General features: G+C 45.3%; 1 protein-coding gene across 1 annotated transcript; it reads left to right on the forward strand.

Annotated features, from left to right (window-relative positions):
* The first annotated feature begins 1,085 nt into the window (after positions 1-1,085).
* On the forward strand, positions 1,086-14,487 carry slc22a17 (solute carrier family 22 member 17). Its single transcript, XM_060044851.1, is given in 10 exon segments — positions 1,086-1,532; positions 6,970-7,073; positions 8,145-8,299; positions 9,174-9,339; positions 9,675-9,799; positions 10,025-10,114; positions 10,117-10,129; positions 10,429-10,652; positions 11,791-11,902; positions 12,410-14,487. Coding segments are annotated over 10 exon segments (1,698 nt in total). The 5' UTR covers positions 1,086-1,100; the 3' UTR covers positions 12,687-14,487.
* The last annotated feature ends 10,786 nt before the right edge of the window (positions 14,488-25,273 follow it).

Genomic DNA, 25,273 nt, shown 5'->3' on the forward strand with positions numbered 1-25,273 from the left:
TACGTAACCCAGCACTCCGACACAAAGCCCACTGGATGCGACTCGACGCGAGGACGGTCTGAAGGTCCGAACGCGGTGATGTCAGACCCGAACCAGTCCTGGTAATTGTCCCGATCCTGATCCGTCACCCCGGGAGGTCTGGGGGTCTGTGACTGACAGCGGTCAGGGAGGACTCACAAACACACACACGCACACATTCACATTCACATTCACATACACATACACACCCCCGGAGGAGGACTCACACACACCGACCCCAGAAGAGGTAAGGCTGATTTCTGTTTATTCCGCAATGCAACCTTGAACCAGGTGCGGTTCACAGCGGGGACTGAGAGACCTGGCTCTCTGGCTCTCCGACCCCATTTCGCAATACTTGCTCGCCGCTTTTACCGTGTGTGTACCGGACTGGAGCCCTCGGCCCCACTGAACGTGTGTTCCTCTCCCCGGGTGGAGGGAGAGCTCTGACGTAACGCGTCTGGATGGAGGTCTCTAGACCCCCGTCTGGATGGGGGGTCTCCAGGTCTCCAGGCCTCTAGACCTCCGTCTGTATGGGGGTCTCCTCCTTCTGGATGGGGGTCTCACAGACATCAAGGCCCTCCGCATCACGTCAACAGACTGGGGGGGGGGGGGGGCTGCATGTGCAGGCTGATTCCAGCTGGTTATGTAAAGTGTAGGATGGTAGGCCTGATAATACAACGAAGTTAGCTCACGGAAACGATGTTAATGGCGCTTACTGTTTATTATTTCTAATGATGCATAATATCAACCGCCCATTGCAATGGGTCCATGCCGTGTTTGTGTGCAAACACGGCAATGCTCTGACTTGCTGCATTTGAGATACAGACATTGCGTTGACGTGGACTTGTCGACGTGTAAATGATTCAATGTAATGCTCCGGCTCGCAGCCGAAGCTAAAGCAGTGATGCTAAACCCTGCTCCTTGTTGCAGGTCTGTACTTTAGCGTGACGTCTGTGTGTGTGAGTAATGAAACCATATCTCACTCTCCCTGCAGACCCCCATCACCACCACCACCACCCCCCCCCCTCCCACCAGGGAGTCTCCCGCCCCCCTCCCCCCCACTAACACAGCCCCCCTCGCCCATGACGTCACCGGACTCCCCGCCGCTGGCCTCCCCGTCCCCCCCCCCCTCGCCCACCCCCTCCTCCCCGGGGCCCTCCTCCCAGCTGCCCCAGCAGCCCTCGCTGCCCCCCACGGGGGAGGTGATGGTGCTGGCCCTGGGGCGCAGGAAGCAGCGCGTGCTCATCGCCCTCAGCATCCTGCCCAACCTCTTCCTGGCCTTCCTGCTGTCGTCGGACCCGCTGCTCACGCTGGCCCCGCCCCACCACTGCCACCTGGCCGGCCCCCTGGTGGTCAACGTCTCGGTGCCCTGGGAGCGCGGCGGCCGACCCGGGGAGGAGGGCCGGCCCTCCCGCTGCCAGCAGTACGTCAACGGGAGCCCCCCCGCGGTGGACTGCACGGCGGGCTGGGACTACAACGTCACCGAGGGCCTGCAGCACAACATCGTCACCGAGGTAAACGCACACCGCGCGCGCACACACACCGCGCGCGCACACACACCGCGCGCGCACACCGCACGCACACACATTCCACACAACACCTGCATTCCACACCGCCGGTCCACACCCCCCCAACACCACACAACACATTCCAATCGAAACACACAGGACACAATACATACCACAACACACACAGACGCACACCACACGCAACACAAGCCACACACACACACAACAGCAAACACAACACACATGACACAATAAACAGCACAACACACACACGACACAAAACACACACCAGCAGCAACACACACACAACACGTGCACGCTGACTGGTCGAAAAGTGCGCAGGTGCGATTTGCAGGTAAAAAAAAATTGAATAGAAGAAATTGACTATTCCTTTAAGACAACTTAGATTCCCCCCCCCCCCCCCCTCCCTTTGAACCGCCACACACACACACACACACACACACACACACGCACACGCACACAGGCTCATGGCTGAAGGTGAAAACGGGAGGGGGAGATGCAGTGTACCCCTGAGGATGTGTTGATGATACAGTGTAGAGAACATGCAATATTGTATACGTGATACTTCCAACTAGCTCAAAAATAACTGCAAGTGAACTCTGATCGGTCAGCTTGACCGATCAGAACCTCATGGTATCCTGACACTCATCAGAGGAGCGTGCTTCTAAGGTGCAGGGAAAAAGTAAACAAACACATGGAGAAGCTATGATGCTGTTTAATGACCCGATATTGCATGCATTACATTACATTCGGTTTTATCGTATAGATATGATATATGGTTATGTGAAAATAGCTGAAAACCTTATTGTCCACCGCTATCTTACCCTCATCAAAGGTAACGATGATTACATTATCCAGGTGGATGTCTTTGTGAATATAGGGTTTGTGTTTTATAAAGCTAACCCTGCTAGCCGCCGCCGAGGGTCCTTTAACCGGCCCCCCTGCGGCCAAGCCTGCGGTCGGGCCTGCAGGGGGGCCGGTTACAGGGACCCCCCCTGCAGGCGCGGCCGCAGGGGGCCCGTGTTGAAGCAGGTCTATGCGGAGGATGATCCGTGACCTGGTGCTCGATGAAACCATGTTGGAGCTCTTTGCCTGACTAGCTGTGTTCAAAATCGTTCCCTATCCACTCACTCACTATTCCCTATATAGTGTTCATGATATAGTGCACTATTTAGGGAACAAACAAACGAGAATTCGGACACTACGCTGAACATTTCTAAACGTCATTTGCGTCAGTGAATGCGCCGGGTATTTGTGTGACGCAGACAGATGCGCCCACATCATGTAAACAAACCGGGCACTCGCGAGGAAAGCTGGAGGTTGTATTGATGTTGAATGTTACATTTCCTTGATCAAGGAATTCATTAATTTTTTAATGTTACATTTTCTATGTTAAATCCCGATTAAATTATTGACACTTCTAAACAAAACCCGGAGACTCCATTATTAAATGTATTCGGAAAAACACGACCGCATTGCATTGTGGTATGCGGGAGTAACATGTAGGGTACATCGTATGTACACTCAAATTTTGGGTATTTTAAGTGCACTCTTATAGTGCATGAAATTAACCACTGAGAATTCGAACACCACTACAAAATGGCGAGCACCCTATATAGTGCACTATATCCGTGACGGGGAACGATTTCAAACACGGCTCGTGTCGGAGCTCTTTGCCTGAGACTGTGTGTGTGGAGATGAGTGGTTTAACCTGCACACACTGATGACTCGATGTGCAACAGTTGTGCAGCCTCACCAGCCCCAGAGTCCAATCACACTGGGCCAAGTGAGGCCGCCTCAACCAGCCATCATCCACACACACACACACACACACACACACACACACACACACACACACACACACACACACACACACACACACACACACACACACACACACACACACACACACACACACACACACACACACACACACACACACATGTTACAGCATGATACATGCTTGGAGCTGATATGTCGGATCAGGACCTGGGTCACCCCCCCCCCCCGGTGCTCATGTGTCTCAAGGGTTCTCTTAACGTTTGTCCAAGGTTGCCAGGTATGCATGTGTTCACCATTTACAGCCCCTCCAGTCAACACAGCCCCTCCAGTACTCCCCACATGTCTGGTGGTCTGATCAATACTGACGGATTCGCTCCGGCCTCTCAAAGGATCGTCGCTGACTTCAGCGCTTGGAATGGTCTCGTTGTGACTCATGCCAGCGGTAGGAGCCCTGCCAGGACCGCACCGCCCCGCCCCACCCCGCCCCACCCCGTCCCGGAGCCCAGGCCCGGGTCTTGGCTCCGGGCCTGCTGGGGGACCACGCCCAGGCCTTCCCCTGGCGACGGCTCCCCTGGAGATCACGCCACGGAGAGACGTGCAGGAACAGCAAGACCTCAGAGCAGCTGCAGGCCGGCCGGCTGTGGCCATGGATACCCCGTCGTTGCCCTTGGTAACGGGGGGGGGGGGGGGGGGGGGTGTTGAGGAGGAGGAGGCCGCAGAGTGGGTCAGACGGTGAGAGGGGGGGGGCATCGATGAAGACGGACCGATGGGGACACACTTTTACTCTGGAGAGAGGGGGGCGTAAGAACCTTTACAGTATGTTCTCTGACTACCTGTGCGCTGTAGATGAGTTAACAGACCCATTCTCTTATTTCCTATTGGCTGGTTCCCCAGTTAAGTCCCTGGACTCTTCCTTCCTATTGGCCGGTGCACCAGTTAAGTCCCTGAACTCTTTCTTCCTATTGGCTGGTTCAACAGTTAAGTCCCTGGTCTCTTCCTTTCCAATTGGCTGGTGCACCAGTTAAGTCCCTGGACTCTTCTTTGCTATTGGCCGGTGCACCGGTTAAGTCCCTGGACTCTTCTTTGCTATTGGCCGGTGCACCGGTTAAGTCCCTGGACTTTTCCTTCCTATTGGCTGGGTCACCAGTTGTCTTTGGAGCAGGACAAATAAGAACATAACATGAACAACAACAACAATGACAAGGAGAATAAATATTGAATGTTTTAACAAAGAATTTCATGAAGCAAAACCCGATACTGTGACCGAAACTGAGATCCCTCTACGTGAAGCCCCGCCCATCTTCGGCTGATCACTGCTGAACCATGTGACCGAACCATGTGACCGAACCGAATGTGTCACGCTCTGCCAAGCCTGCTCAGAGGTCCCGCCCCCTCTCACGATGACAGACACGGGGCGCACCCAATCCCAGGCGAGGAGATGAGATGGCAGAGGAGTGCAGACACTCCGGAAAGGGGTCTTGCTCGGTAGACCTACTGATCAATACTCCGCCGCTGCGATGCTAAATCTGCATCCTGGCGGGCCGGAAACACGGTCGGATCAATAGTCTGTCAGCTGGTTCTGAGGTCACCACGGAGCCACATGGCTGCTCAAAGTCTGAAGGGGTCCTTCGTCAAGCCCACACAAACACACACATGTCCTCATTGCTCTGTTAGTTAGACAACATGTAAACAGTAGCGCTAGCCTAGAGGCTAGGCTACAGCAGTAGGCGCGGCAGTGGGACCTTGGACATTTGGTCCGAGTCCTCATTTTAACAGCCAGCCGAGCTGGTAAAATGAGCTCGCCTAGATGCTAGGGCGAGCTCATTTTACCAGCTCGGCTAGCCGGTCTGCTATTGGTTCAGGGTCGCGGTGCCGGGTACAACGTGTAATGTTCTTTGCTTTGCGATGATGTATTTAACTGCACGCCTGCGTCGTTGGTATGCAAATTAGCAAATCAGTTCAAAGAGCAGATCGTGTAATCCTGTTATCTGTCACCCTTTGACAAAACGTCACTTGGGGACTTTAGGACTGGAAAGGCTGCATTCCTCCTGGCCTCAGGCAGAGAGAGGAAGGCTGATCATGGTGTCGTCTGCTAGGACTTCACCGTGTCTCCTCAGCCTGCTGTAGGCAGAGCAGAGCGTCTATGGAGAGGCAGGGAGGTGCTGGAGTTGTCTGCCCGGACTTCACCCCGTCTCCTCAGCCTGCAGTATGTCCAGGAATGTGCAGGGAAAGGTCTCTGTCCGCCCTTACTTTAGAAGTGTGTCTGAAACATGAAATATAGGCCAAAGGTCATGTCTCTGACACTGCAGGAAGAGCTCGCAGTCCTGTTGTGTAACCCAGCCGGGGAAAAACCCCTCACTTTATTTTATACTGGGAATAATTTAAAGAAAACATTGTTGTGTTGCTGAGCTCTAGTATTTTACTTCCTTGATCCACAGCGTGCGAGCTTAAAGAAAATCCTATTTATCCAACAAGGTGTCATTGCTTGTCGAAGTTGATGCTGGCTTTCAGCTTTGTGACGTTTTGTGAGTTCACATTAATCTGATTCTATAATCCAGTGTGTGTGTGTGTGTGTGTGTGTGTGTGTGTGTGTGTGTGTGTGTGTGTGTGTGTGTGTGTGTGTGTGTGTGTGTGTGTGTGTGTGTGTGTGTGTGTGTGTGTGTGTGTGTGTGTGTGTGTGTGTGTGTGTGTGGGTGGTTGGGTGTTGCGCTATATGACCATCGAAAGGCAAGCGTTCCCATTCAACAAATTATTTCGCGGCATTCAAATGCTGGGATAATTCACTAGCCACAGCGACCAGTTAGATGTGAGGTTAAGCGCCTTCGGCCAGGAAGTGGAGATTTACCAACGTGCCAGTGTGCGACATGCTGATGCATGCTGTTAGGATGTGTCATGTGCTGTCCAAAATCACATGACCCACATGACACGCGCACAATAATTGTTAAATCAAAAAACATTTTGTGTGTTGAACTAACAGGTCAGAGCTTACCGGTGATCGGCGACCCTCAGATAAAATATTAACTAACTAATAAAATAATGACTTGCAACCCAGCGATGGGCTGCACTGCCGGACATGGTCTCTGCAGTGGGACCTCAGTGTTTCGCCCAGTAAATGTCTTAGTCAAGGTGGTCAAGGAGCGTGGGGGGGGGGGGGTCTCCCCGTTTCAATTCAATTCAAAAAGCTTGATGGCACGACCATTGTTGTGAACAGTATTACCGATGCATTATTGATCTTTATTTTTTACACCTGATGGAAGTATGTTTTGTTTCCCTACGAGAGTTTGCTACTTTGTTAATGCATCATAATTAAAAAATACATATTTAAAAAAATAGAAAAATAGCAAAAAAAATTGTCTATATACATTGGTAGTCAAGGCGGGGCCCTATTGTTGTTAAGGCGGCCGCCTTAACAACACAGTGCTGGGGGAAACACTGCACCTGGTCTGACTCCCCTGTCTCTGTCTCTGCAGTGGGACCTGGTCTGACTCCCCAGTCTCTGTCTCTGCAGTGGGACCTGGTCTGTCTCCCCTGTCTCTGTCTCTGTCTCTGCAGTGGGACCTGGTCTGACTCCCCTGTCTCTGTCTCTGTCTCTGCAGTGGGACCTGGTCTGACTCCCCTGTCTCTGTCTCTGTCTCTGCAGTGGGACCTGGTCTGTGGACAGTACTGGCTGGTTCCTGTGGAGGAGGTCTGCTTCATCCTGGGGATGCTGACTGGATGTCTAGGCCTGGGCTTTGCTGCTGACCGGTAAAAAAACACAAACACACGTACACGCACTCACAACCACATACACTCAAACACACACTGGGGATGGGCAAAACGATTATTTTCCGGGAATAAGTTCTTTCAGTTCCGTTCACTATCACGATTTGTTTGTTTGATTCGTTAGTTTGATTTGTTCGTTTGATTTGTTCGTTAAGTCAGATGGTCTTTTACGTCATTTGCCAGGGAATCGGAAATTATGGAATAAATGTTAATCAACATGCATGTAGCCTACTACTTTCTTACGTTCTGGCGAAATTACAGAGGTTAAGTGTAAATATTAAGCATATATTATAAAGCACATGCGTCCCTTTTTAAAGTATCCTTAATACATAATGGGGTGCGGTAAAAATGTAATGGCGTCTTCCAATTAGCGCTAATAAGCAGTGAAGCACGTTAGCAACTCGACCAAATGAGACTCGTAATGGTAGGTAAAAACAATACTTTATTAAATCATGTAATTGTGATGTAGAACAAAAAATAAATAAAACATAAAGTGCTAGAATGATATTGAAGCCAACAGCGATCGTTAGTTAACTTGTGTGTTGGTGCCTTATCATTTGTTTACCCATGGGCCATGGCAACGCGATTGCTACCTGCTCTCATTGGCTGAATCGATGAGAATGTTTTGGACTCAATCAACATAAGGTCGCGGGTAGACGAAGCTCTGTTCGTTTGTATATTTTATTTACATGCCCATATTTTTGTTATATGTTTAAAGAAAAAATAATCAGTTCTCTTGTTTTGGGAATCGGTTCTCGTCGGTCACCTTCGGGATTCGTTCGCTCTGACCGAATAGTTCGCGAGCGACCCAACACACACACACACACACACACACACACACACACACACACACACACACACACACACACACACACACACACACACACACACACACACACACACACACACACACACACACACACACACACACACACACACACACACACACACACACACACACACTAGAGGCTGCCTGTGAACATGGAGACATACATTTTTTTCTTTTGTCTCTCTCCTCCCTCCCTCCCTCCCTCCTCTGTGGTCCCTCCCCAGGCTGGGCCGGTCCAAGGCGCTGCTGACCTCCCTGACCCTGTCCGTGGTGTTTGGGGTCCTGGTCTGCGTGGCGCCGTACCCCTCGGTCTTCATCGCCATGCGCTTCGCCCTGGCAGCAGCGAGCGCCGGAGTCTACCTCACCCTGTACCTCACGCGTGAGTGGGGGGTCCTGGGTCCTGGGTCTGGGGGTGGAGGGGGTCCCCTTAGGTTCAGACCACGGATGGACCTCCGATGGGTGACTAGGACCCATCGGTCCTAGTCACCCTGGTGTCTAGGACTCGTATTGCCAGGGAGAGCCAGACCAGCGGGGGGGTCAGGTGGCGGGGTAACGGCTGGAGAGAGGGGCTGCCTTAGCCTACGTCCATGTCCCTAAACAAGGAAAGCACTGGAACAATTAGCTTCCAGAAGACCCTCCCCCACAGGAAGCCGTCCAGAGGGAGCGGCTCGGTCGGGCATTGTGTTGTTTGTGTCGCTCGTGACGGAGAGAGTGGTGTTTACCAAGCGGGGAGCTGTTGTGTACTTCTTATCCTGTTAGCGCTCGATGACCCGTTGTTTAGCTCCTTATCGCGCTCCAATCACCTGGAGACTAGACACACACACACACACACACACACACACACACACACACACACACACACACACACACACACACACACACACACACACACACACACACACACACACACACACACACACACACACACACACACACACACACACACATTAATGTTTCACTTTTCTAGAAGGAAAACTGCCCAGTGCTAATGTCTGCCATGGTGTGTTTGTGTCTCTGCGTGTGTGTGTGTGTCTGTGTGTCTCTGTTGGTGTGTCTCTGTGTGTGTGTCTCTGTGTGTGTGTGTGTGTGTGTGTGTGTGTGTGTGTGTGTGTGTGTGTGTGTGTGTGTGTGTGTGTGTGTGTGTGTGTGTGTGTGTGTGTGTGTGTCTCTCTGTGTGTGTGTGTGTGTGTGTGTGTCTGTGTGTGTCTCTGTGTGTGTGTCTGTATCTGTGTGTGTGTCTGTGTGCGCGTCAGGCCTGGAGCTGTGCGAGCCGTCCCTCAGGCTGCTGATGACGGTGCTGGCCGGTCTCCTGAGCGTGGCCGGGGAGCTGCTGCTGCTGGCCGTGGCCCTGGGCTTCCAGAGCTGGAGGGGCCTTCTGGGGGCCGGCGCCGCCCCCCTCACACTCTTCCTCTGCTACGGGTGGGTGATACAGGCACACACGGAGGGTCCATAGGTCCTCACGGCCCCCCAGTGTCTGCAGGGGCCCTACTTCCTCAGGGGCCCCCCAGTGTCTGCAGGGTCCATAGTTCCTCAGGGGCCCCCCGAGTGTCTGCAGGGTCCATAGTTCTTCAGGGGCCCCCCAGTGTCTGCAGGGTCCATAGTTCTTCAGGGCCCCCCCAGTGTCTGCAGGGTCCATAGTTCCTCAGGGGGCCCCCCAGTGTCTGCAGGGTCCGTAGTTCTTCAGGGACTCCCGCTGTGTTTCGGGGGCCCCCAGGGTCCCTAGTTCCTCACACCCCCCCCCCGCTGTGTTTCAGGGTTCCCGGGGTGTTCCCGGAGTCTCCACGCTGGCTGCTGCTGGCCGGCCGGTCCGAGGACACGACCTCCTTCAGCGGGAGGAGAGGCTCCAGCCGAGAGAGCCGGGACGACGAGAGCTTCACAGGTAGGCCTTCATCAGGGAGGAGGAGGAGGAGGGGGGGGAGGCGGAGGAGCAGCAGGCGGAGGAGCAGCAGGAGGAGGAGGAGGAGGAGGAGGAGGAGGAGAGGGTTCTGTGGGTTCTGTGAGATGGAGAACCAGCTGTGCTGTGATGAAGACAGGGTTCTGTGGGTTCTGTGAGTTGGAGAAGCAGGTGTGTGCTCAGTCTGCTGACCGGTGTGATGTTCCTCAGAGCTGGACCTGGAGCCCAGCGGCTGCAGCCGGCCACGCCTGTCCTACCATGAGCTCTTCCACAGCAGGAACATCTGGAAGAACATCTGCGTCCTGGCTTCACCTCGTAGGTCTCCCACAGCTTCTGCTTACGTGGACGTCGTCATTCAGTCCTCTCCTCATTCGCGGTCCTACAGGGTTAGGGTTACCTTACGGAAAGGAGATGAATCTCTCTCTCTCTCTCTCTCTCTCTCTCTCTCTCTCTCTCTCTCTCTCTCTCTCTCTCTCTCTCTCTCTCTCTCTCTCTCTCTCTCTCTCTCTCTCTCTCTCTCTCTCTCTCTCTCTCTCTCTCTCTCTCTCTCTCTCTCTCTCTCTCTCTCTCTCTCTCTCTCTCTCTCTCTCTCTCTCTCTCTCTCTCTCTCTCAGGTTCATTTCCCATGGCATCAGTCACTGCTACAGCTCGTTCCGCGGGGACGTCCGAGGCGACGCCCCCAGCTTCTATTGGACCTACCTGCTGTCCGTCTGTGCGGGGGGCGGGGCCTGGCTGCTGCTGTGGGCCACGGTGGACCGGTGCGGTCGCCGGGGCATCCTGCTGCTCTCCATGACGATGACGGGGCTGGCCTCGCTCATCCTGCTGGGGCTCATGGACTGTGAGTGGCGCTCTGTTAGACCCGGGTCTGACCCGGTCCAATGTAGTCCAGGTCTTGATCAGGACCAGGAAGGTCAAGCAGTGACCTTCCTCTGTCACTTACACTTTTTAGTGGAGGAGCTAATTATATTTGGATGCCACATTCATAACCATGTTCATACTAACCCTCCTAGGTATTCAGATTAGGGTATTTGATTATAATATAATATAAACAGAGGATTTAACTTTGAACGATTCAGGCCTTAATTCAGATGCTAGTGAACCCACCAGCTGTTGGCCCAGTCCTGTAAATATGAGCCAGGATTCATAACAATATCTCTTGAGTTGATGCGATTTGCCTTTGTTGACGTATAATATTAAAAGTCTAAACCAGGCTTCCGCTTGTTAGGCTGAATACAGAAACATGACCCTAACCTGCAGGATCACATTTGTAATTTATTTTAATTTATTCATCTGACATTGGGACATTGGAAGCAAAGTCACTGTAACGGCTGATGGCTAATGGCTAATAGAAGGTAACATCCCAGTACCCTAAAAGGTTGGATACCAGCACCGTAGAAGGTGACATACAAGAGCCGTAAAGGTTACATACCAGTACCGTAAAAGGTAGACACTAAAATCCAGAGTTAGCCCACCATGGCCGCTGAGTTATTGTCATAGTAGAGACACCAATACAGGCCGCTGCAAAAGACGTGGACCTGATGTGTTCCTCAGTAGAAACCACATCATCTGTTTTGACTCGTTTGGTGCTCCTCAAACGTATTTACATCCATTATGCATAAAAAGTCATGGATCAAAAATGTCTGCCCTCTCCTCATTCTCAACGGACTCTAAACTACATGATAATTGCAATTGCTAGGCTAATGTATGGTTGGCTGTTTGTATTTCTGAAATATTTTGACATAATTGGATCCAACGACCTTGATTCTTGAGTCTTCTGAAGACAGAAACGACCAAACCCGAAGTCCTGATCCTGGTTCCCCAGGAATGTTCTGCAACTTCCGTTGTTCTTTACCCAGAAAACGTCCTCGTTGTTTTGGGGCCAAGTGATATTGTTTTGACCCTGGCCCTTGAGCCCACAACACAAAGGAGGCGCGGGTTCAACTCCCTAACCCCCTGCTGTCCTCCTGTCCCTGTAGATCTGAGCGAGACGGCCATCACGGTGTTCTCCGTGCTGGGGCTGTTCTCCTCGCAGGCCACCGCCTCGCTCTGCATCTTCTTCACGGCAGAGATCATGCCCACCGTCATCAGGTAACCAGCGCCGCCCTCTGCAGTATGGATCCCTGATAGGTAGAGCTGCTCCGATACCGATACCAGCATCGGAGATCCCTCAGATCGGCCAGTCTATGCGGCAATACTCAATACTGATACAAGTAGATGCACCGAAACGAAAATTCTTGGCCGAAACCGAAACCAAATATAATGAAACAGTTGGACGAAGGCCGAAACCGAATACCGAATGTGGCTTTTAATGTTTTTCATTCATTTTGCTTTAATTTTTCACCATTGCATAAATCAAACAATTAAATCTTTTTTGTCTTGCTTTTCTATAAAAAAAATGTAACTTTTAAATAAATGAGTAAAATAATCAAATAATTTTTTTTTTTAAATAAAAGTCTTCGGTGTATTATGTTATTTTACTACTTCGGCCGAAACCGAACATCATGTTTTGGGCCATTTTCGGCCGAACATGTTCGGCGGCCGAATATTCGGTGCATCCCTAGATACAAGTTCATGCTGTGTGTCCTGCGTTTCCAGGGGAACGGGCGTGGGCGTGGTGCTGGCGCTGGGCTGCGTGGGCCGCCTCAGCTCTCCGCTCATGGACCTGCGGAACCACTACGGGTACTTCCTGCACCACGTGGTCTACTCCTCGCTGGCGCTGCTGGCCGTGCTGTCCATCCTGCTGCTGCCCGAGAGCAAGAGGAAGACGCTGCCGCAGACACTGGCCGACGGCGAGCAGTACCGCCGCCCCCCGCTGGGCCGCAGGAGGCGGGACAACGTGCCCCTGCTGGTCACGCCCAACCCGGAGACCTAGCCGCCTGGCCGGGGGGGGGAGGGGGAGGGGGACCGAGAGACTTGGTTCCCGGCTGAAGGACGCTGGAGATCTGGGGGGGGACCCCGAGACCTGGGGAGGGGGGACCCCGAGACCTTACCTCTAGCGCTGGCGATCCAGACATCTGGGGAGGGGTCCCAGAGACCTTACCCCCAGTGGAAGAGTCCCACTTTATCCCTAGGGGAGTTGACCCCAGAGACTTTATCCCTAGGGGAGTTGACCCCAGAGACTTTATCCCTAGGGGAGTTGACCCCAGAGACCTCACCTCTAGGGGAGTTGCCCAGAGACCTCACCTCTAGGGGAGTTGACCCCAGAGACCTCACCTCTAGGGGAGTTGACCCCAGAGACCTCACCTCTAGGGGAGTTGGACCCCAGAGACCTCACCTCTAGGGGACTGGACCCCAGAGACCTCACCTCTAGGGGAGTTGGACCCCAGAGACCTCACCTCTAGGGGGCTGGCCCCCAGAGACCTCACCTCTAGGGGAGTTGACCCCAGAGACCTCACCTCTAGGGGAGTTGACCCCAGAGACCTCACCTCTAGGGGAGTTGACCCCAGAGACTTTATCCCTTGGGGAGTTGACCCCAGAGACTTTATCCCTTGGGGAGTTGACCCCAGAGACCTCACCTCTAGGGGAGTTGACCCCAGTGACTTTATCCCTTGGGGAGTTGTCCCCAGAGACCTTACCTCTAGGGGAGTTGACCCCAGAGACTTTATCCCTTGGGGAGTTGTCCCCAGAGACCTCACCTCTTGGGGAGTTGACCCCAGAGACTTTATCCTTAGGGGAGTTGACCCCAGAGACTTTATCCTTAGGGGAGTTGACCCCAGAGACCTCAGCTCTAGGGGAGTTGACCCCAGAGACCTCACCTCTAGGGGAGTTGACCCCAGAGACCTCACCTCTAGGGGAGTTGACCCCAGAGACATCACCTCTTGGGAGGTGGACCCCAGAGACCTCAACTCTTGGGGAGTTGACCCCAGAGACCCCACCTTTAGAGGAGGGACCCCAGAGTTGGGGAGGGGTGGGGGGGGTCCTAACCCAGCGATCCTGTTGAACCGGGACCACAGACAAACACGCACACACAACTACACATACAAACCTACACACACACAGCTACACACAACACACCTACACACACAGGTCTTTAGCGCCCTCTTGTGGTCAGCTTCTCACACTGCACCTTGTAACACGGGACTCCTATGGGGTTATGTGTGTGGTCCATTAGTCTTAGAGGCGTTGCACCGCCTTGTAGCAACACGTGTGTCAGTGTTGGTGCCAACATGATGTTACGTCTAGTCCTGTGTCTACACTCCATGTTCCCGTAGAACCTTCTGGACCGATGTGGTGTTCACCCCTACAGGCTGTGGTCCTTTCGACCACGAGTGATGAACACACACCTTAAGGAGCCTCCTCAGACCTGCTGAGGTCGCTAGTAGGGCCATGTTGGATTTAGGCGGACTGGAGCACATGGACTTGACTGCAGTGCGGAGGTCCGGCCAGCAGGGGCAGCACTGAGGAGGCCTCAGTCCTTTCTGTTTGTACTGGAAGAATGGCAGAACGTCTCACTGGTGTTTTACTGGTGTAGAATCCGTCACTGATGGTGCGCCGTCACATAACTTGAACTGTATGTGATTTAGATAAGTTAAACCCATGTCCTGAAACCCGTTGGAGGGTTAGCAGTAGAAGCTCCTCACTAACTCTGATGCCAGTTATATTATCTATGTTTCATGAAGGAAGGAATGTCAGAGATTTCTAGATTAAATAAATAAACATAATTGTAACTCTAATGTGTGTGTGCGTATGTTTATGTGTGTATGTGAGTGTGTGTGTATATTGTTCACCAGATTACTTAACTAGTTTTTGTGCATGTGTGTGTGGTTAAAAAAGTCAGACTCCACTGTTATGTGTGTGTATGTGAGAGTGTGGTTATATCCTTTCCAAACACTGATGAAGGGGTGAATGGAGACTCCACTGTTGGGTTGGAGGAAACGTCTCCAGAAGACTTGGAGGATTTCAACTGAACAAACTTGAAGAATCATCTGAACATACGAGAAGGTTCAGTTGATCCACTGAGTTATTTATTAACATTATGCTTTATGAACAATTATAAATCCTAAACAGGTATCTTTAATAACTGAACATGTTGACTTGTTGTTCCCAATAGAACACAAAGATCTTCAGTTTAAAGTCATCCACCACATGAACATCTTAACCCTTTCCATTAGAACCCTTATCATCATTTATGATTATGTTGTTTAATCTGCTTTATATCACGTTCCATGTCAGGCATGGCAAAATAAAAACTGGTATCAAATTCCTTTATTACGATGTTGAAAATATATAAAATGTAGTAAAATAACATGCCATCAATCAACATTTAAAACACATTATACATTAGAAAGTAAATCTTTGTAGAACCTGATTAACCCAAAGGAAGATCTTCCTTTTTATGGTTTATGCTGAACCTTTCAGAAGCCCAATAAAATGCAGCATTTGGAAAAAGGGCTGTAACAATTGACTAAATAATCTAATCTAATCAAGATTTGAAGAGTCTGGGTGTAGTGGTTTTCAATCAGGGTTAGGGTTTCACAAATCTGAAACTATGTTTTATATTATGTATAGCCTCACTGTGATAATGTAGTCCAGATTTGAAGAGTCTGGGTGTAGTGATTTTAAATCAGGACCAGTTCTAATGCGGTCTGGACCACAAACAAGCGTTGAAATGTGCCTTTATTGCATTTTAACAAATAGGGAAATGGTTTCACAAATCTGAAACTATGTTTTATATCAGAATCAGAATCAGATCATATAATGTATAGCCTCACTGTGATGATCTAGTGAGGCTATACATTATGTGATGATCTGTGATGATCTAGTGAGGCTATACATTATATGATGATCTGTGATGATCTGAGGGGGCCTCAGTCCTTTCTGTTTGTACTGGAAGAATAGCAGAACATCTCACTGGTTTCTGACTGGTGTCTGACTGGTGTTGAATCCGTCGCTGATGGTGCACCGTCGCATAATTTGAACTCAGGGACGCGGGAAGTCAGTCCGAGGGGGGGGGGTCCTGAGAGAGAGTCTATATAATGACGTCATAATAAATGCTGCGCAACATCCATTGTTTACAGAGACGAGATGACGGGTGACGTCACATTCCGGGCTCCGCTCTGATAAACACTCTACTGGTGTGTAAAAAGAGTTAGGCAAACGTTAGCAAGTAAACAATGTGGAAATTAGAGTCAACTCGGCTGATACTGTGCTGAATTTCTCCAAACTAACAACATGCCGACAAGCTGTTGCAGGGGGGGTGCTGCAGCACCCTAAGCATCCCCACAAAAAAAACATAAGGGTTGTTTTTTATTGGTCGTCATGAAAAAAAACATAAGGGTTGAATCCCACGCTTTCTCTCTCTCTCTCTCCCCCGATCATTTTTATTGGTCGTCATGAAAAAAAACATAAGGGTATTTATGTCGATATTTATCAAATAAAAAATAGGGGGTAACACTGTTGTTTTTCTTTGGTCGCAACACTGTTGTTTTTTATTGGTTGACATGAAAAAAAACATAAGGGGTAACACTGTCGATATTTATCAAATAAAAAATAGGGGGTAACACTGTTGTTTTTCTTCGGTCGTCATGAAAAAAAACACAAGGGATAACACTTGTCGTTTTAATAAAATGAAACATGAGGGGTAACACTGTCGTTTTTATCAAATGGAACATGAGGGGTGACACTGTCATTTTCCTTTGGTCGTCATGAAAAAAAACACAAGGGGTAACATCGTTGTTTTTTATTGGTCGTCTTGAAAAAAAACATAAGGGGTAACACTGTTGTTTTTTGTTGGTCGTCATGAAAAAAAGCATAAGGGGTAACACTGTTGTTTTTTATTGGTCGTCATGAAAAAAAACATAAGGGATAACACTGTTTTTTATTGGTCGTCATGAAAAAAAACACAAGGGATAACACTGTCGTTTTAATCAAATGAAAAATGAGGGGTAACACTGTCGTTTTTATCAAATGGAACATGAGGGGTGGCACTGTAATTTTTCTTTGGTCGTCATGAAAAAAAACATAAGGGGTAACACTGTTGTTTTTTATTGGTCGGCCTGAAAAAAAACATAAGGGGCAACACTGTTGTTTTTTATTGGTCGTCATGAAAAAAAACATAAGGGGTAACACTGTTGTTTTTTATTGGTCGTCATGAAAAAAACATAAGGGGTAAAACTGTTGTTTTTTATTGGTCGTCATGAAAAAAACATAAGGGGTAACACTGTTTTTTATTGGTCGTCATGAAAAAAAACATAAGGGCTAACACTTGTTTTTTATTGGTCGTCATGAAAAAAAACATAAGGGGTAACACAGTTGTTTTTTATTGGTCATCATGAAAAAAAACATAAGGGTTAACACTGTTCTTTATTGGTCATCAAGAAAAAAACAAAAGGGGTAACACTGTTGATATTTATCAAATAAAACATAGGCGGTAACACTTGTTTTTCTTTGGTCGTCATGAAAAAAAACACAAGGGATAACACTGTCGTTTTAATCAAATGAAAAATGAGGGGTAACACTGTCGTTTTTATCAAATGGAACATGAGGGGTGGCACTGTAATTTTTCTTTGGTCGTCATGAAAAAAAACATAAGGGGTAACACTGTTGTTTTTTATTGGTCGGCCTGAAAAAAAACATAAGGGGCAACACTGTTGTTTTTTATTGGTCGTCATGAAAAAAAACATAAGGGGTAACACTGTTGTTTTTTATTGGTCGTCATGAAAAAAACAATAATGGGCAACACTGTCGTTTTTTATTGGTCGTCATGAAAAAAAACATAAGGGGTAACCCTGTCGTTTTTTATTGGTCGTCATGAAAAAAACCATAAGGGGTAACACAGTTTTTTTTTATGGGTCGTCATGAAAAAAAACATGAGGGGTAAGATTGTCGTTTTTTATTGGTCGTCATGAAAAAAAACATAAGGGGTAACACTGTTGTTTTTTATTGGTCGTCATGAAAAAAAACATATGGGGTAACACTGTCGTTTTTTATTGGTCGTCATTAAAAAAACATAAGGGGTAACACTGTCGTTTTTTAATGTGGTTCATGAAAAAAAACATAAGGGGTAAGTCTGTCGTTTTTTATTGGTCGTCATGAAAAAAAACATAAGGGGTAACACTTGTCTTTTCAAATAAAATATAAGGTGTAACACTGTTTTTTATTGGTATCTTTAATTTTAAACGTAATGCCATCATGTTAATTGCAATGTCATATATAACCTCAGACATAACTATTTCACAAATCTCAGTGCGAAGTGGCGAGCGCTGGGAGCTAACCCCCTGGAGACCAGGGTTCAAGTCCGGTTGATGTCATCTGTTGGAAGACTCTTGTTTCTATTTCAAGAGAATTATAAAGTCAAGTATAACCATTGTGTTGACTTCATTCAGTGTCTTGATGGTGCATTGATAATTTCGGAGGTTAACGCTCTAAACTGTTGAGGATCGGATCCCCGCAAAAACGTCGAAGGGGTAAAACTGTTTTTGTTTATTGGTCGTCATGAAAAAAAACATAAGGGGTAACACTGTCGTTTTTTATTGGTCGTCATGAAAAAAAACATAAGGGGTAACACTGTCGTTTTTTATTGGTCGTCATGAAAAAAAACATAATGGGTAACACTGTCGTTTTTTATTGGTCGTCATGAAAAAAAACATAAGGGGTAACACTGTCGTTTTTTATTGGTCGTCATGAAAAAAAACATAGTGGGTAACACAGTCGTTTTTTATTGGTCGTCATGAAAAAAAACATAAGGGGTAACACTGTCGTTATTTATTGGTCGTCATGAAAAAAAACATAAGGGGTAACACTGTCGTTTTTTATTGGTCGTCATGAAAAAAAACATAAGGGGTAACACTGTCGTTTTTTATTGGTCGTCATGAAAAAAAACATAAGGGGTAACACTGTCGTTTTTTATTGGTCGTCATTAAAAAAACATAAGGGGTAACACTGTCGTTTTTTAATGGTCGTCATGAAAAAAAACATAAGGGGTAACACTGTCGTTTTTTATTGGTCGTCATGAAAAAAAACATAAGGGGTAACACTGTCGTTTTTTATTGGTCGTCATGAAAAAAAACATGAGGGGTAACACTGTCGTTTTTTGTTGGTCGTCATGAAAAAAAACATAAGGGTAACACTGTCGTTTTTTAATGGTCTTCATGAAAAAAAACATAGGGGGTAACACTGTCGTTTTTTATTGGTCGTCATGAAAAAAAACATAAGAGGTAACACTGTTGTTTTTTATTGGTCGTCATGAAAAAAAACATAAGGGGTAACACAGTTGTTTTTTATTGGTCGTCATGAAAAAAAACATAGGGGTAACACTGTCGTTTTTTATTGGTCGTCATGAAAAAAAACATAGGGGGTAACACTGTCGTTTTTTATTGGTCGTCATGAAAAAAAACATAAGAGGTAACACTGTTGTTTTTTATTGGTCGTCATGAAAAAAAACATAAGGGGTAACACAGTTGTTTTTTATTGGTCGTCATGAAAAAAAACATAGGGGTAACACTGTCGTTTTTTATTGGTCGTCATGAAAAAAAACATAAGGGGTAACACTGTCGTTTTTTATTGGTCGTCATGAAAAAAAACATAAGGGGTAACACTGTCGTTTTTTATTGGTCGTCATGAAAAAAAAAACATAAGGGGTAACACTGTCGTTTTCTAATGGTCGTCATGAAAAAAAATATAAGGGGTAACACTGTCGTTCTTTATTGGTCGTCATGAAAAAAAACATGAGGGGTAACACTGTCGTTTTTTATTCGTCATGAAAAAAAACATAAGGGGTAACACTGTCGATATTTATTGGTCGTCATGAAAAAAAACATAAGGGGTAACACTGTCGTTTTTTGTTGGTCGTCATGAAAAAAAACATAGGGGGTAACACTGTCGTTTTTTATTGGTCGTCATGAAAAAAAACATAAGGGGTAACACTGTCGTTATTTATTGGTCGTCATGAAAAAAAACATAAGGGGTAACACTGTCGTTTTTTATTGGTCGTCATGAAAAAAAACATAAGGGGTAACTCTGTCGTTTTTTATTGGTCGTCATGAAAAAAAAACATAAGGGGTAACACTGTCGTTTTTTATTGGTCGTCATGAAAAAAAACATAAGGGGTAACACTGTCGTTTTTTATTGGTCGTCATTAAAAAAACATAAGGGGTAACACTGTCGTTTTTTAATGGTCGTCATGAAAAAAAACATAATGGGTAACACTGTCGTTTTTTATTGGTCGTCATGAAAAAAAACATAAGGGGTAACACTCGTTTTTTATTGGTCGTCATGAAAAAAAACATAAGGGGTAACACTGTCGTTTTTTATTGGTCGTCATGAAAAAAAACATAAGGGGTAACACTGTCGTTTTTTATTGGTCGTCATGAAAAAAAACATAAGGGGTAACACTGTCGTTTTTTATTGGTCGTCATGAAAAAAAACATAAGGGGTAACACTGTTGTTTTTTATTGGTCGTCATGAAAAAAAACATAAGGGGTAACACAGTTGTTTTTTATTGGTCGTCATGAAAAAAAAACATAAGGGGTAACACTTTTCTTTTCAAATAAAATATAAGGTGTAACACTGTTGTTTTTTATTGGTATCTTTAATTTTAAACATAATGCCATCATGTTAATTGCAATGTCATATATAACCTCAAACATAACTATTTCACAAATCTCAGTGGGAAGTGGCGAGCGCTGGGAGCTAACCCCCTGGAGACCGGGGTTCAAGTCTGGTTGATGTCATCTGTTGGAAGACTCTTGTTTCTATTTCAGGAGAATTATAAAGTCAAGTATAACCATTGTGTTGGCTTCAATCAGTGTCTTGATGGTGCATTGATAAGTTTGGAGGTTAACACTCTAAACTGTTGAGGATCGGATCCCCGCAAAAACGTTGATGGGGTAAAACTGTTTTTGTTTATTGGTCGTCATGAAAAAAAACATGAGGGGTAACACTGTCGTTTTTTATTGGTCGTCATGAAAAAAAACATAAGGGGTAACGCTGTCGTTTTTTATTGGTCGTCATGAAAAAAACCGTAAGGGGTAACACTGTCGTTTTTTAATGGTCGTCATGAAAAAAAACATAAGGGGTAACACTGTTGTTTTTTATTGGTCGTCATGAAAAAAAACATAGGGGTAACACTGTCGTTTTTTATTGGTCGTCATGAAAAAAAACATAAGGGGTAACACTGTCGTTTTTTATTGGTCGTCATGAAAAAAAAACATAAGGGGTAACACTGTCGTTTTTTATTGGTCGTCATAAAAAAAAACATAAGGGGTAACACTGTCGTTTTTTAATGGTCGTCATGAAAAAAAATATAAGGGGTAACACTGTCGTTCTTTATTGGTCGTCATGAAAAAAAACATAAGGGGTAACACTGTCGTTTTCTATTGGTCGTCATGAAAAAAAACATAAGGGGTAACACTGTCGTTTTTTATTCGTCATGAAAAAAAACATAAGGGGTAACACTGTCGTTTTTTATTCGTCATGAAAAAAAACATAAGGGATAACACTGTCGTTTTTTATTGGTCGTCATGAAAAAAAACATAAGGGGTAACTCTGTCGTTTTTTATTGGTCGTCATGAAAAAAAACATAAGGGGTAACACTGTCGTTTTTTATTGGTCGTCATGAAAAAAAACATAAGGGGTAACACTGTCGTTTTTTATTGGACGTCATTAAAAAAACATAAGGGGTAACACTGTCGTTTTTTAATGGTCGTCATGAAAAAAAACATAAGGGGTAACACTGTCGTTTTTTATTGGTCGTCATGAAAAAAAACATAAGGGGTAACACTGTCGTTTTTTATTGGTCGTCATGAAAAAAAACATAAGGGGTAACACTGTCGTTTTTTGTTGGTCGTCATGAAAAAAAACATAAGGGGTAACACTGTCGTTTTTTAATGGTCATCATGAAAAAAAACATAAGGGGTAACACTGTCGTTTTTTATTGGTCGTCATGAAAAAAAACATAAGGGGTAACACTGTTGTTTTTTATTGGTCGTCATGAAAAAAAACATAAGGGGTAACACAGTTGTTTTTTATTGGTGGTCATGAAAAAAAACATAAGGGGTAACACTTGTCTTTTCAAATAAAATATAAGGTGTAACACTGTTGTTTTTTTATTGGTATCTTTAATTTTAAACGTAATGCCATCATGTTAATTGCAATGTCATATATAACCTCAAACATTACTATTACACAAATCTCAGTGGGAAGTGGAGAGCGCTGGGAGCTAACCCCCTGGAGACCGGGGTTCAAGTCCGGTTGATGTCATCTGTTGGAAGACTCTTGTTACTATTTCAGGAGAATTATAAAGTCAAGTATAACCATTGTGTTGACTTCAATCAGTGTCTTGATGGTGCATTGTTAAGTTCGGAGGTTCACACTCTAAACTGTTCAGGATCGGATCCCCGCAAAAACGTTGAAGGGGTAAAACTGTTTTTGTTTATTGGTCGTCATGAAAAAAAACATAAGGGGTAACACTGTCGTTTTTTATTGGTCGTCATGAAAAAAAACATAAGGGGTAACACTGTCGTTTTTTGTTGGTCGTCATGAAAAAAAACATAAGGGGTAACACTGTCGTTTTTTAATGGTCATCATGAAAAAAAACATAAGGGGTAACACTGTCGTTTTTTATTGGTCGTCATGAAAAAAAACATAAGGGGTAACACTGTTGTTTTTTATTGGTCGTCATGAAAAAAAACATAAGGGGTAACACAGTTGTTTTTTATTGGTGGTCATGAAAAAAAACATAAGGGGTAACACTTGTCTTTTCAAATAAAATATAAGGTGTAACACTGTTGTTTTTTTATTGGTATCTTTAATTTTAAACGTAATGCCATCATGTTAATTGCAATGTCATATATAACCTCAAACATTACTATTACACAAATCTCAGTGGGAAGTGGAGAGCGCTGGGAGCTAACCCCCTGGAGACCGGGGTTCAAGTCCGGTTGATGTCATCTGTTGGAAGACTCTTGTTACTATTTCAGGAGAATTATAAAGTCAAGTATAACCATTGTGTTGACTTCAATCAGTGTCTTGATGGTGCATTGTTAAGTTCGGAGGTTCACACTCTAAACTGTTCAGGATCGGATCCCCGCAAAAACGTTGAAGGGGTAAAACTGTTTTTGTTTATTGGTCGTCATGAAAAAAAACATAAGGGGTAACACTGTCGTTTTTTATTGGTCGTCATGAAAAAAAACATAAGGGGTAACACTGTCGTTTTTTATTGGTCGTCATGAAAAAAAACATAAGGGGTAACACTGTTGTTTTTTATTGGTCGTCATGAAAAAAAACATAAGGGGTAACACAGTTGTTTTTTATTGGTCGTCATGAAAAAAAACATAAGGGGTAACACTTGTCTTTTCAAATAAAATATAAGGTGTAACACTGTTGTTTTTTATTGGTATCTTTAATTTTAAACATAATGCCATCATGTTAATTGCAATGTCATATATAACCTCAAACATAACTATTTCACAAATCTCAGTGGGAAGTGGCGAGCGCTGGGAGCTAACCCCCTGGAGACCGGGGTTCAAGTCTGGTTGATGTCATATGTTGGAAGACTCTTGTTTCTATTTCAGGAGAATTATAAAGTCAAGTATAACCATTTTGTTAGTTTCACTCAGTGTCTTGATGGTGCATTGATAAGTTCGGAGGTTAACACTCTAAACTGTTGAGGATCGGATCCCCGCAAAAACGTTGATGGGGTAAAACTGTTTTTGTTTATTGGTCGTCATGAAAAAAAACATGAGGGGTAACACTGTCGTTTTTTATTGGTCGTCATGAAAAAAAACATAAGGGGTAACGCTGTCGTTTTTTATTGGTCGTCATGAAAAAAAACATAAGGGGTAACACTGTTGTTTTTTAATGGTCGTCATGAAAAAAAACATAAGGGGTAACACTGTTGTTTTTTATTGGTCGTCATGAAAAAAAACATAAGGGGTAACACTGTTGTTTTTTATTGGTCGTCATGAAAAAAACCATAAGGGGTAACACCGTCGTTTTTTATTGGTCGTCATGAAAAAAAACATAAGGGGTAACACTGTCGTTTTTTATTGGTCGTCATAAAAAAAAACATGAGGGGTAACACTGTCGTTTTTTAATGGTCGTCATGAAAAAAAATATAAGGGGTAACACTGTCGTTCTTTATTGGTCGTCATGAAAAAAAACATAAGGGGTAACACTGTCGTTTTTTATTCGTCATGAAAAAAAACATAAGGGGTAACACTGTCGTTATTTATTGGTCGTCATGAAAAAAAACATAAGGGGTAACACTGTCATTTTTTATTGGTCGTCATAAAAAAAAACATGAGGGGTAACACTGTCGTTTTTTAATGGTCGTCATGAAAAAAAATATAAGGGGTAACACTGTCGTTCTTTATTGGTCGTCATGAAAAAAAACATAAGGGGTAACACTGTCGTTTTTTATTCGTCATGAAAAAAAACATAAGGGGTAACACTGTCGTTATTTATTGGTCGTCATGAAAAAAAACATAAGGGGTAACTGTCGTTTTTTATTGGTCGTCATGAAAAAAAACATAAGGGGTAACACTGTCGTTTTTTATTGGTCGTCATGAAAAAAAACATAGGGGGTAACACTGTCGTTTTTTGTTGGTCGTCATGAAAAAAAACATAAGGGGTAACACTGTCGTTTTTTAATGGTCATCATGAAAAAAAACATAAGGGGTAACACTGTCGTTTTTTATTGGTCGTCATGAAAAAAAACATAGGGGGTAACACTGTTGTTTTTTATTGGTCGTCATGAAAAAAAACATAAGGGGTAACACAGTTGTTTTTTATTGGTCGTCATGAAAAAAAACATAAGGGGTAACACTTGTCTTTTCAAATAAAATATAAGGTGTAACACTGTTGTTTTTTATTGGTATCTTTAATTTTAAACGTAATGCCATCATGTTAATTGCAATGTCATATATAACCTCAGACATAACAATTTCACAAATCTCAGTGGGAAGTGGTGAGCGCTGGGAGCTAACCCCCTGGAGACCGGGGTTCAAGTCCGGTTGATGTCATCTGTTGGAAGACTCTTGTTTCTATTTCAGGAGAATTATAAAGTCAAGTATAACCATTGTGTTTGCTTCAATCAGTGTCTTGATGGTGCATTGATAAGTTCGGAGGTTAACACTCTAAACTGTTGAGGTTAGGATCCCCGCAAAAACGTTGATGGGGTAAAACTGTTTTTGTTTATTGGTCGTCATGAAAAAAAACATAAGGGGTAACACTGTTGTTTTTTATTGGTCGTCATGAAAAAAAACATAAGGGGTAACGCTGTCGTTTTTTATTGGTCGTCATGAAAAAAAACATAAGGGGTAACACTGTCGTTTTTTAATGGTCGTCATGAAAAAAAACATAAGGGGTAACACTGTTGTTTTTTATTGGTCGTCATGAAAAAAAACATAGGGGTAACACTGTCGTTTTTTATTGGTCGTCATGAAAAAAAATCTAAGGGGTAACACTGTAGTTTTTTATTGGTCGTCATGAAAAAAACATAAGGGGAAACACTGTCGTTTT

Source organism: Gadus macrocephalus, chromosome 23 (genome assembly GCF_031168955.1).
Source record: "Gadus macrocephalus chromosome 23, ASM3116895v1".
NCBI classification, from domain to species: domain Eukaryota; kingdom Metazoa; phylum Chordata; class Actinopteri; order Gadiformes; family Gadidae; genus Gadus; species Gadus macrocephalus.